Source organism: Phaseolus vulgaris, chromosome 2 (assembly GCF_051622355.1).
Source record: "Phaseolus vulgaris cultivar YP4 chromosome 2, ASM5162235v1, whole genome shotgun sequence".
NCBI classification, from domain to species: domain Eukaryota; kingdom Viridiplantae; phylum Streptophyta; class Magnoliopsida; order Fabales; family Fabaceae; genus Phaseolus; species Phaseolus vulgaris.
Window position 1 is genome coordinate 32,655,228 of NC_143499.1, and position 12,941 is coordinate 32,668,168.

The 12,941-nt window shown below is 32.7% G+C and overlaps 1 protein-coding gene across 1 annotated transcript; it reads left to right on the plus strand.

The window, feature by feature from the left end:
- The first annotated feature begins 6,440 nt into the window (after window positions 1-6,440).
- Window positions 6,441-8,366, plus strand: SDG35 (SET domain protein 35). Its single transcript, XM_068613339.2, has one exon. The coding sequence runs from the start codon at window positions 6,603-6,605 to the stop codon at window positions 8,169-8,171; it is 1,569 nt and encodes a 522-aa protein (XP_068469440.1). The 5' UTR covers window positions 6,441-6,602; the 3' UTR covers window positions 8,172-8,366.
- Window positions 8,367-12,941: the final 4,575 nt, after the last annotated feature.

Genomic DNA, 12,941 nt, shown 5'->3' on the forward strand with positions numbered 1-12,941 from the left:
TTGTTATGCACCCAACAAAGCTTCATACTGCATCTGGTTTTTGGTATTGGAAAAGTCTCTAGTCCTTGAGTTTTAAGCCTACTATGCATTTCTTGTTGGTAGTTGCTGAATTATAAGCAGACCACTCATATGTTGTTGTTGGATATAGATGAAAGCCTAAAATATGGATGGAAATCTATACTAGAAGTTTGATATAAGTTAACATGTGCATACCTAATTACATACATGCAAGGATTGCTTAACCTAAAAAAAACACTATGGCAGCTACCCCAGAAGTATATATAATGAATGATTTTATATCAAAATTTTTGGTTTAGGAATTGTATTGTTTGCAATTTTGATACACTGTAAAGGATATTGGTCCCAATCAGAATAAGAGAAATGTGTTTGAGAGACTTTGTTCTTCATCCAGACTCAGTTGTTCAGTTGTGGCATAGTAAAAATTCTTTTGCATCAGTTTTACCTTGTTTGAATCATACCATATTTCTATGTTTTCAAATGCACCATATGAATGATACCCATACTTTCCATAATTTGTTTAATTCTTTATTCAAACTCATCAATTGAAATTGTTTGAACTTCATCACCAATTGGTTATGCTAAACATATTAACAAGTAAAGGAACAAATAAGTTCTAGGAGAATTACAACGTACGAGAAGTATGACAAGAAGCAAGAATATCATTCTTCATATTTTTTTCTTCTTTTTTTAGTATTTAGTGGACTCAAAGATTTTAGAAATTTATTATTTTATTCAATTGTATTTTTAACTGTAATTATAGTTTGGGCTTGTTAATTAGGTTTCTTGCATACTTCAATTAAATCTCCAAATTAGGTAGAGTCTCATGCCAATAAAGGAAATAAGTGAGCCTTTGGAAGCTTGTAATGCGTGACTTGAAAAATTGTAATGAAAACATGATAAAAGCACAAAAATTTGATGTGATTCCAAGCATGTAATCTTAAATTGAATCTTGTCACTTGCAAGCTCCACACCTCAAGACACAAATAAAATAATAATCACTTAATTTTTGTTGGTGTAGATGGTTCTTGGCTATGGTAGGTGGGGGTTTGCATGCTTGTGGAGGGGTATGGGTGGGGTAGAAGGCTAGATAAGGTTTATGACAGATCCTAAATGATTTTTGGAGCTAAAAATTGATAAATATTTATAGAAGTTGTGATAAAGATATGCTTGGGTGTAAAAGTTTGAATATTGGATTTTTTATGGTTTTTTTGTTGTGGTTTCTTGTGGAGTGTACGAGAGAGAATGATATAGGTTTATTGAACTATTGTGTTGATTTGGTGATATAAAAAGGGTATTTGGCTTGATTTCTCGGAGGATTTGGCTTGGTTTCTTGGAGGATTTGGTGTATGGGGTGGTTTGGCTTAAGAGATGACTATACTATGTTATTCTTCAATAAAGGAATGAAAAGAAAAATATTGGAAAAGTAATTGAACTAGAAAGAAAATTGAAATGCCACCATAATATGCAACTTCCTCTTAAGCTAAAGAGAGGAGATGAAATTGGTCCCCTTAAGGTATTAGCCTTTAATAAGATAAAAAGCATCAATAAAAAGGCCATAAATTCTACTTCGATAAGCTAAAGAGCACCATCAAAAGATCACAAGGTAAACACTTAACACTGAGTAAGGATTGGAAACTCTTTAGATAAAGAGGAAAATTCACATTATCCTTAAACTCAAGCACTCACGTATTGAGTTCTAATTAAGTTTTTTTACAAGGCTCACTTGAATTCCTTTATATAGGTCTTTGACCACGAGAAAACTAAGGTAAGGAGGGATATAAAAGTTAATTCCCTTCCCTACAGAAATCCTAAAAGTGTTTGGATGTCACTCCTTTCTTATTCTACCCTTGAACCAGCTAACCCTTTCTCCAAACAAGTTTAATGTACACTTAGCTGACCTATGCTAATATTTACATAATATTTATTAGATAGTTTATTTTCTGCTAAGAGCTTGAAAGACATGAAGCAACTGTGTCTAACAGACATTAATCAGATTACAAATGCATGTGCTTCTTCTCACAAAAGATAACACTATGCCAAGTTTCACTTCATCTGATAAGTTAAATGAAGATCATTTAGGCGTCAAATACAAATCAAGATTTAAAGTTGATATACATGAACAATATTTTAAACTTTTAGTCTGAAGAAATAGAGAATGTCTTCTACTTCTGTTCTAAGAAGATTTGTGCCAAACAACAACATTCAAAAACCTTATGTAAGATTTTTAGAGAAACTGAGTTTAGTCTTAGATGGTCTAACTTGTTTAAGGGAATGCCTTTAAAAAAACTTAATGTTGTACAAATTGATGGTTGATAAGTGTCAAATTTCATTAATATTTCATATTAAAATATAGGCACTTATGAGTATTAATTGCTAAAATAAGTATAAAATAACCCCTAATTTATGAATTTATGCCTTTTTTTACATATTTTGTGATTTTAATTTAATAGGAACGATTTATTCCCAAATTTTGTGTTAATTTCAGGATTCTATGAGAGAATGGAGGTAATGGGGCAATAGGAAAATATACAAAGATAAAAAAGACAAAGTTGGAATGCATCAACACTCACCAAAGTTGCCCAAACGTGCAAAAGAGCCATCTTACCATCAAGGGAGCTCGCTCAAGCAAGCTATATCTCGCTTGAGCGAGATAACACTAGTAAAGTTGGGTTGGACGACGTTTTGCTCGCTCAAGCGAGCCCATTCTCGCTTGAGCGAGAATCCACTTAAGCCCAATCAAATTAGGTTAAATAGGGGGCTTGAGGCAAAACCCTAGTGTGCAAGATTGAGAGGAAAATACCATTGAGTGACCTGTAACCCAATTGGAAGAATAGGAGGTGTGAGAAACATTAGAGGAGGTAGTCATCAAGGAGAAACATCCTGGATCTTCTTTTCATGTTTTCCTTGCGTGTAATAGTCATCATGAGTGGCTAAATCTACCCTTTGGGATTATGAGTAATTTGTTCAAACTCTTATGCATTGAGGTGATATTTGAATATAATATTTTGTTCTCGATTGATTATTGGTATTAGAGTTTTGCTTTTAGTTCTTGATCTAGAATCTTAAATTTGACTGGAAAGTATTTTTAAGGTTCTGACCTAATCAATATACTTAACATATTTTAGTGCTAGGAGCAGACTTGAAATGTTAATTGATCTTAATAATAAGTTGTTTTTATAAATATGTGAGGAATCAATATTTAGGAAGCATCTTAATGATTTTATATGCGATGAATCGATATAAATGATTTTTATATGAGCATCAATATCAATCAAAGAACACGAATATTAGCATGCTAATCAAAATGCAAAAGAGTGAGAAAGATGAAATCCAATCCCTATTTTTCCAACTTGAAGCAATAAATTCCTTGACTTGTTTTTTGATTAACCTTTGCCATCACAACAACTTTCAACACACTTTTATAACTTTGTTTTACATTTAGTGAATATTTTACTTGATTATTCAATTTTTCCTTATGAGTTCAATATTCGTCCTTAGGGAAACATTATTACTTCTGATAACACGGTGCACTTGCCGTAAAAAAGTCATCAATAGTATATGAATATGACAGGGCTATGAAATGACAAGCACTCAATCACGATGAAAAAAACCACCAAACAAAGATGAAGATGATGGTGAAAAAGCACAACCCTAAGCCAAATCCTTCATATATGATAATATTTACAACGAGGATTGCAAAATCTGTCAATTACTATATGTGATAGATCCTAGCGAGTTGATATATAATAAGCTTATTTACTTTAAACAAATAATTGAAAAGCATCGTTATTCACTAGAGTGAAAAACTTCATTTTTATACCATATTTGTTTGGACTCACCACACATATGTGTAGTTGACTATTACTTTTTTTTCATAAAACTCGTGTTAGGAAACAAATGTCATCACATGAAAAATATTATAAAATCAAAAAAGAAAACAAACAAACATGGGGAACTAGACAAAACTCATGCAAAGGAAAAAAAAAAACTCCTAAGAGTAGCCTAAGTAACTACATTGGGAGTTTAAACCAAAAAATGAAAAAAAAACTAAATAAAGACAAGAAGATTAACAAAAGAACATTTTCCAATGTGTAACTCTCATAAAGGCAACAAAGAGGAACGATTGAATCCCAAATATCCAATCAAATTGACCCTTGTTTGCATTCAACAACGATAATAAAATCCTATGATATTGATGCACGTCACTGCCATTACTTTTTCTTGGGTTGACTTGTTTTGGAGGTCTTTTTATGACTTTCACTATTATTATTAATATTATTTATATTATTAATATTACTATTATTATTTATATTATTTATATTATTATTATTATTAATTATTAATAATAATATTATGTATGTAATACTTTATATACGGATACAATTCGTATGTAATTATTCCCGCTTCATGGCGCCAAAGTTACATATTGATTTCTTATGAAAAAATGTCATGTTAGGCATACTTGACATCTCAACTAGGCTGACACCTCAAGTAACAACAATCATTTGCCATCACATGAAAAAATATTATTAAAAAAAGAAAAAGAAAGAAAATACAAAAATACGGGGGGACTAGACCAAAACTCATATGTTAACAAAAACGATACATAGGTAGACTATAACTATTAATAAAAAATTCTAAGAACCGACTAGATGGAAGCTTATTATACTAATGAAAAGATTCTCTAGGAATAAATCCTAAATTAGTCAACTTATTAATACACGCATTCCATTCACGAAAAATATGAGTAACCCTAAACCTGATTTTTCCACAGTAATTAATACAAGTATTCCATCGATTACGAAGCATCCAAGGAACATTTTTCCTAGCAGTAAACGCAACACAAACCAAGGCAGAGTCACATTCCAGCCAAACATTAGTAAGTCCCAACTTTTGAGCTTCCTCCAAAGCATATATAACTCCATAAAATTCAGCAACCAAAGCAATTTGAACGTCAAGAAACGCAGAGAAAGTTCCAATAAACTTCCCCATACTCCCACGAAAAATACCTCCACAAGTGGCCAAAATTACATACTGATTAAATCCGTATGTAATCACTTTTGGCTTACATACGGAAAATTCGTATGTAACATCTATTTACTTACTGAATTAAATCTGTGTGTAAATATTTGTATGTAATCACTTTTGACTTACATATGGAAAAATCCATATGTAATCACTTTTATTCTTATATACGGAAAAATCCGTATGTAATCACTTTTATTCTTACATATGAAAAAATCTATATGTAATGTTTATTTACATACTGAATTAAATCCGTATGTAAATATTTGTATGTAATGTTCACTTTACATACAAATTCGAATCCGTATATAATAATCGGTATGTAAATGGACAATTTCTTGTAATGGGCATAACTAGTAGTTAATGCATCAAAGGCAATGCTAACAATAAAACAATCATGGTTATGTGAAAATAAAATTTGAAATGCGTGCCTTGAGAATATGATCTAGGAAAGGACTAGAAACAATTTCTCCAAAAATAATGACAACGAATGTGTTGCCATGATAGGCCCATAAGTAAGGCCAGACCTCGCGAAATCGCACAAATTGTTTATCTTCCACCGACCCATGATACCTCTCTGCGTCTACACTCCCATAACCATTCGTGTTCCACCCCTTATAAACAACCAATACAACCTTAATGGAGGAGAGGAAACGGAGCATGGAGACAAGTTGGGGAGGGAAACACGTGTGGGAGGTTGTGGGGTGAAGGGACAGTTGAGGAGGAAACTTACATGTACAACAAATCACAATCCATGTTTGCACTTATTTGTGTCACGTCAGAAATAATTAACGTTGTTAGTCCAAAGTTAACAGGAAAGATCAACTTAAATATATTTTAATAAACGTTAGGACCAAATTGAATTTTTTAATAAATACAATAATAAATTGAATATTGAACATAAATATAGAGATAAAAAGGTAATTATACCATAAAAATAAAAATAAAAGTTTTTCAAATTCAAACACCTAAAAAGGAAAAGAAGTAAATATTAAATATTGCTACGTCTTAAATATAAGAATCATTAACCCATCCGCTTGCAGGAAGAAAGTTAATTGATTTTATTGGTAACACTACATTATATATGTTAATAATTTTGCATTATTTTAAAAAATTACCTTAAAACTGTCGAGATTCGTTATCTTAATCTTTCTATTCAATTATTATCATCTAATGAGTGCTAGTTATCTTCTCCAATACACATAAGAGAGAAGAGAACAGCAGAAGTAAATAACTTACAGAATGATCTCACCTTCAATTTTATTTTCCTAAACCAATGAGAGTTATTAGTTTGCTTCGACATGTTATAGCCTATAAGGATAAGGAAAGGATAATGCGAACCAACTAAAAACGTTGAAAAATAAATAAATATTCACGAATCATGTGGTTGGTTTGCATTTTTCAATACCAAACGCTAAGGAGGGAAAAGAAAAAGAGAAAAATAATAAAGTGAAATCAAACGACCGTTACATTGGGGAAAATTTTGAAACGCGAAGCTCCATTTGAAAGAGAGGCAAAAGGGTTGGTGTTGATAGACCAAAAAGCCAGAGTTGGAAATGGCAGCAGAAGAAGATGATCAGTTGCAACAAGTCAGATCCAAAGCCACAGAGCTTTTCATCAGAGAAGAATGGAATGCCTCGATCGAAGCCTATTCCCATTTCATAACCCTCTGCACCCAAACGCTCTCCCATTCTCACCCAAACCAAAAGCTTCGCAGATCCCTCTGCATAGCCTTGTGCAATCGCGCAGAAGCGAGGTCCAAGTTGAAGGACTTCCACTGCGCCCTTCAGGACTGTGACCACGCTTTGGAACTCGATGCTACGCACTCGAAATCCCTTTTGTGCAAAGGTAAGATCTTGCTCTGCCTCAACCGGTATGCTTCCGCTCTTGAGTGCTTCAGAACTGCCATGCTTGATGGGAACGCTGAAAGCGTGAGCGGGTACTTGGAGAGGTGCAAAAGCTTGGAGCTTTTGTCCAAAACGGGGTGTTTGGATCTTTCGGATTGGGTTTCAAATGGGTTTCGAGGGAAGGTTCCAGAGCTTGCAGAGCACATTGGTGCCGTGGAGATTAGAAGATCTGAGATCAGTGGGAGAGGATTGTTTGCAACGAAGAATATTGATGCCGGGTCGTTGATCTTGGTCACCAAGGCAATTGCCATGGAAAGGAGTATCATAATGGGAGGGGTTCAGGATCTGACTGAGGATGCACAGTTGGCAATGTGGAAGAATTTCATTGACAAGGTTTTTGAGTTTGTTGGGAAGTGTCCCAGAACAAGGGGTTTGATTAATAGGTTGTCATGTGGGGAGAATGAGGATCAACTTGAGGTGCCTGATGTGGGTCTCTTTAGACCTGAGACTGTGGAGAAGGATGGTGAAGTTGAAGTTGTTGTTGATATGGTTAAATTGGTTGGTATATTGGATGTGAATTCTCTCACTGAGGATGCTGTCTCGGCCAATGTGTTGAGGAGGGGCAATGATTGTTATGGTGTTGGGCTGTGGTTGCTCCCTTCCTTAATAAACCACTCTTGTTGTCCCAATGCAAGGAGGTTGCATGTTGGGGACTACTTGGTGGTTCATGCTTCAAAGGATTTGAAGGCTGGGGAGGAGGTCACTTTTGCTTATTTTGACCCTTTGTGTGGTTTGAGCAAGAGGAAGGAGATGTCTGTGAACTGGGGGATTCATTGCAAGTGCAAGAGGTGTAGGTTTGAGGGGGAAGTGTTCTCGAAACAGGAAATAAGAGAGATTGAGATTGGTCTTGAGAGAGGGATGGATGTGGGGGGTGTGGTGTTCAAGTTGGAGGAGCAATTGAAGAGGTTGAAGGTTAGGGGGAAGGAGAAAGGGTATTTGAGGGCATCATTTTGGGAAGCGTATTCTCAGGCTTATAGGTCAGAAAGGGCCATGAAGAGGTGGGGAAGGAGGATTCCTACTGCGGAGGCTGTGGTTGATAGCATCACTGATGTGGTGGGAGGGGATCACAGGTTGCTTAAGTTGCTGATGGAGGAGTTGAAGAAAAATAGTGGAGTTGTAGAGAGGGACAAAGTTTTCAAGATAGCAAAACAAGTGTTTGGGAAGGTAGTGAAAAAGCAAGCAATGAAGACACTTCTGCAACTCTGCATTGGTGATTAAGTGAATAATCTTTTTATCAGTTTCTACTTACAATTTCTTCATTTTGTTTCTATTGCTAATTTTTTAAACTTTATCCTTGTTTGATGCCTCTTTACTTGCTGGAACCATCCAGTTTCCAGCCCCGATCAACTGAAGTTGTCACAAATGCCTCATCTTTGCTTCTTTTAAATCAATGTGATGAATAATTTTACTCAACATTGCATTGCATACCACTTATCCTTCTGCGCAAAATTCGTGATTCCTTTTAAAGTGCGTAATCCTAACAATCCAAATTCAGCATCCGAAATGCCACCGTCCCCCGTGTAAACTAAATTGGCTATATTATCAGTATTAAATCTTGTGCGTATAAATGGGAGATTAGGTAGTATATCTAAAATTTATGTATCTATAAATGGGAGATTAGGTAGTATATATAAAATGTATCATCTGTATCTATATCTATTTTATGTATTTAAATAAAATTACTCAGTAAGGTTTATATAAATCTTTTCCTATTTTATTCTTATGTCAACATTTTATTTATTATTTTATTTTGATTATTTTATCGTTTTATAATTATTTTACATAAATTAAAAATTAAAAAAAAGACTTGCATTATATTTATTTTAAAAAAATGAGTTAAATTAAACTTTGAATTGAAACTTAGTTTGATTTAACTCCTAGAACCGACAAAGATGCAATATACAAAAAAAATTGTTAGAAAAAGAGAGATTGAAAAAAAAAAAAAAAAGTTGAGGTGAGAAAAAAAAATGCAAAAAAGACACTATCCACAAAAGTTCAATTTATTTTTTCATTCTCACCAATTAAAAGTATTTCTTATTGAACCAATGTCATTACTGTTCATTCTGTTTAAATCAATCAATGCAAATTGTTTCTAAATTCCGATTGTTCAAATTTTTAGTGCTTCTCATTTTTTTTTCTTTTGCTTTGCTTTTCATTTTCGTACAGGCGGAAGAGGAAGAGGAAGAAGATAGAGAAGCAAAATATCCTGTGATATTCAAACACATATACTTGGATGTTGTCACTGTCTTCTTTTCCATTCAAGACGTTGCCGTCGTTAAGGACACTGATTCCTTTTAGGGCCTTTATTTGTGAGATCACGCGTCATGCGTTGTGCGTCGTGGCCAATCCTAACCATTCGTTCAATCTCCATAAAATCAAAACAAATTTATAAAAAAATTAAGAAAAAAATGAGTGATGATAAATGGTCTATGACAAGGAGCACTTTGGTTGGATCGTCACCATAAGTTCTGTAGAGTATCTTTATGTCATTGTTGATTTGGACATCGATGATGGAGAGGATGGTTGCGTTCTGACCTTGCAATATGATATTGTTGCGGAGCATAAGGAGGGAATTAGAAAATAAATGTTTTCTTAGGATTAGTTATAGGAGTTTCAAATCTTATTCTCTTTTTCTAATTATTATATTCCTTTATTTTAGTTTTATATTTTAGGTTATAAATCAAAATTAGTGATTTGTGAGTTTTGAGAATAAAACAGATGATGTAATTGCTTTAATATAATTATATTTATTGTGTTATAAATTTAAATTTTTTAATATACTTTTTTACAATTACTTAATTATTAAAATTGTATGTTGGAATTCATAGCTGAAAAAATTATTTGTATCTTATTTTTTCTTAATAATAAGTTGCATAGAAAAGACTTAAATAATTTATTTTACCAATATTTTATTTTATCTCAACAAGTTTTGTTTTATAAATTTTTATATGAAAATACGAAACATACAATCATGTATTCTGAAAAGTATTAATTTTAATAGTTGTTAAATAAATTATATTAATGTTTGAAAGATAGATTATTTGTTTTTAATTATATATTATTAATATTTATAGAACTGTATTTATAAATATTAAAAATCCGGAAAGGTTACTTTAAATGTTATAAATAGTTCATAATTTTATATTTATAATTAATTATTTCTATTAAATGAAAGAGATACTATGTTGATGTTGATATTTTGACACTGATATTATATATACTTTTATAATAATAGTCTTTTGATCCAAATTATAAAAACATATCTAACTTTTTTAAATATAATTTTAAGTATTATTATATAAAAATAAATTTTATAAAAAATAATTATATAAAGAAAAATACTTTAAAATATCATAGCTGTATTTATATTTATTAAAATAACAATAAATTTATATTTAACATTCTAATTTATTATAAACTTATGTCTATTCATATTTTTTAAATATATATGAAATAGTAGATACACCTATAGAAATGATAAAAGATTAAAAATGTAAATATAATAATTATGTGTGTCTGTATTTTTTAAATAACATTTAACTATTATTTTTTAAATATTATTTTAAATATGTTGATAAAATAGTATACATAAAGAATATTTATATATACTTACATTATTTCTATTCATCATAATCATATTATACATAAACATTATTAGTCCATTGATGAGGATAAAAGATACATGAAGATGACCAATGATGCTGCACTTGAAGGAAGGGTCATCTCAACAAGCAAATAAAGACCTCATTAATAGGAGGAATGGACAAGGGACAAAACATCTAAAGTCTTTTTAAAAGATGAGGCCCAAGTCCAAGAAGCCCAAGCCCAGTCCATGAGGAGCAAGGCCAAGGCTTTAAGAGATGAGCATCATTGAATGTCTTTATTTGTAATTTCATTTTGGTATTTGTAATAGAACATAAAAGGAAGGTGTAGATATAGATATAAGGGGTGTTAATGTACAAAGATAAGTCATACCTTCCATGTGACATAAAAAGAAGGTGTAGGTATAGTTTTAGGAGGTACCAAAGAAAGAAATCAAGTCACACCTCCCATGTGAAGTCACACCTTCCATGTGACTTGTTTTTTGTAGCAATTTCAAATGAGTTTCATTTGAATTTTCCTACCTAAATTTCAGCACCCTCACACTATAAATAGAGGTGCCATGCTCTTGTAAATTCAGAATTGAAATTTTAAGAAAGGTTACTCTACTCAAATTGAGAGAGAATTGTGTGAGACTTGTTCTCCTTCATCTTGTGAGTGTTTGGGAAGCTCCAAGTGGCGGCATTCATGCACTTATCTTAGAACAATCACCTCCAAGTGGCGTGTTTTTCCCTTCCATGACTACAACCACATATGTTACTTCTTGTTTCATCTCCATTTCCATTTCCGCAACTAATCTACAAATTCTATTCGGTCAATTGTGTTTGTTCTTCGTATTCGGTAGTTTGTGTTCTTATTTATTTCAATCGGTTCAAATGTGTTTAGTTGTTGTTCTAATCGGTTAAACATCTTGTTCTTTCTTTCCTTTAAGTTCCACATCATATCTTGTTCTATTGTTGTTGTTTTGTGTGTTTTGTCTATCAATTGTTGTGTAAGGAGATGACACTCATGTTCATGAGTTTGGTTCATCATTTGGAAGGCATTGAACTCCATTGATGTTTCCTTAAGCCTCCTTACTTTATTCTTAAAGTGTCACAATTTAATGAATCTCCTAATCAAATCACATCAATTTGTAAATAACAAATTTCTTACACATTGATGTGAGATTATGATATTCCTTATACATTTACCTTTTACAATCACCGTATACAAAACACAATATTGAAATAAAAGTGATAAATAGCTACAAAATAAATATATTGTGTTACTTATTGACAACTAAACATCGGTCCGGGCCCGAATGACTAGATATCGGCCCGGGCCAGGAAGGCTCAACATCCGCCCAACCCAGGACGACTCGACATCAGCCTCGACTCGGACGATTCGACATCAGTTCAGGCTCGGGCGACTATTCATCGGACCGGACTCGGATGACTCGATATCGGTCCGAGCTCGAACGACTCGACATCGGTCCGGACCCGGATGACTCGATATCAGCCCGAACCTGGACGACTCGACATCAGCGTAGGCCCGCTCGGCTCAACATTGGCCCGAGCCCACTTGACTTGACATCGGCTCGGGCCTACTCGACTCGACATTGGTCAGGACCTGCTCGGCTTGACATCGGTTCGGCCCGACCCGACCAGAGAGTCTCCTTGGTGGTTTAGCACCAATAGACTGACCACCACCACTTCTCCTCACACATGGAGTAGTTAACATGAAAGTTTTTTTTTTTTTTTTCAATAAATTCAAATTTCACAGCTCATACAAAAAGCCACTTATCATGTTGCCTTGAGAAGAGACATTGAAAACAGCGAAGTAAAAAGTACCGTAACTAGATGTATCTGCAGCACATTTCAACCGAGTGTTAGAATTGAATTTGAAATTGTTTCATGATTGAAGGAAAAAGTGAAATTTTCTAAATATCAAATTCCCATACTTAAGATAATCCACTGTTCTCTTTACCAAACAATTTTTCTTCTAAAACATGTGTGTTAGAATTTTGCTGTATTAGAAATAACTGCATGAATGTTAATGGTAGAAAAAGGAGAGTTGTGGTTTAGAAAAAAATAATAATAATATAAAGGGGGCTGAATGTCCTAATGTCATGGGTTGATCTCCCTTTAAATATAGACTGAATTATAAAGTGTTATTTAATTTTATTAAACTTTATATTTAACTAAAATAAAACTAAATTGAATAATCAGTTTGTATATTTCATATAAATTTCTTTTCCAAATTAAACTGATTTTTTTAATACATTTTTAATATGATTTTTAAAACAATATTATAAAATTAAGCATTTTTAGTTGTGTAACAATTTATTATTGAATCTTAATGCATTTTAATTTTAATTTAATTTATATTTTAATTATGTTTGCAACCTGA

Coding starts and splice junctions, on each gene's coding strand:
- SDG35 (XM_068613339.2), top strand. CDS start 6,603: ATGGCAGCAGAAGAAGATGATCAGTTGCAACAAGTCAGATCCAAAGCC.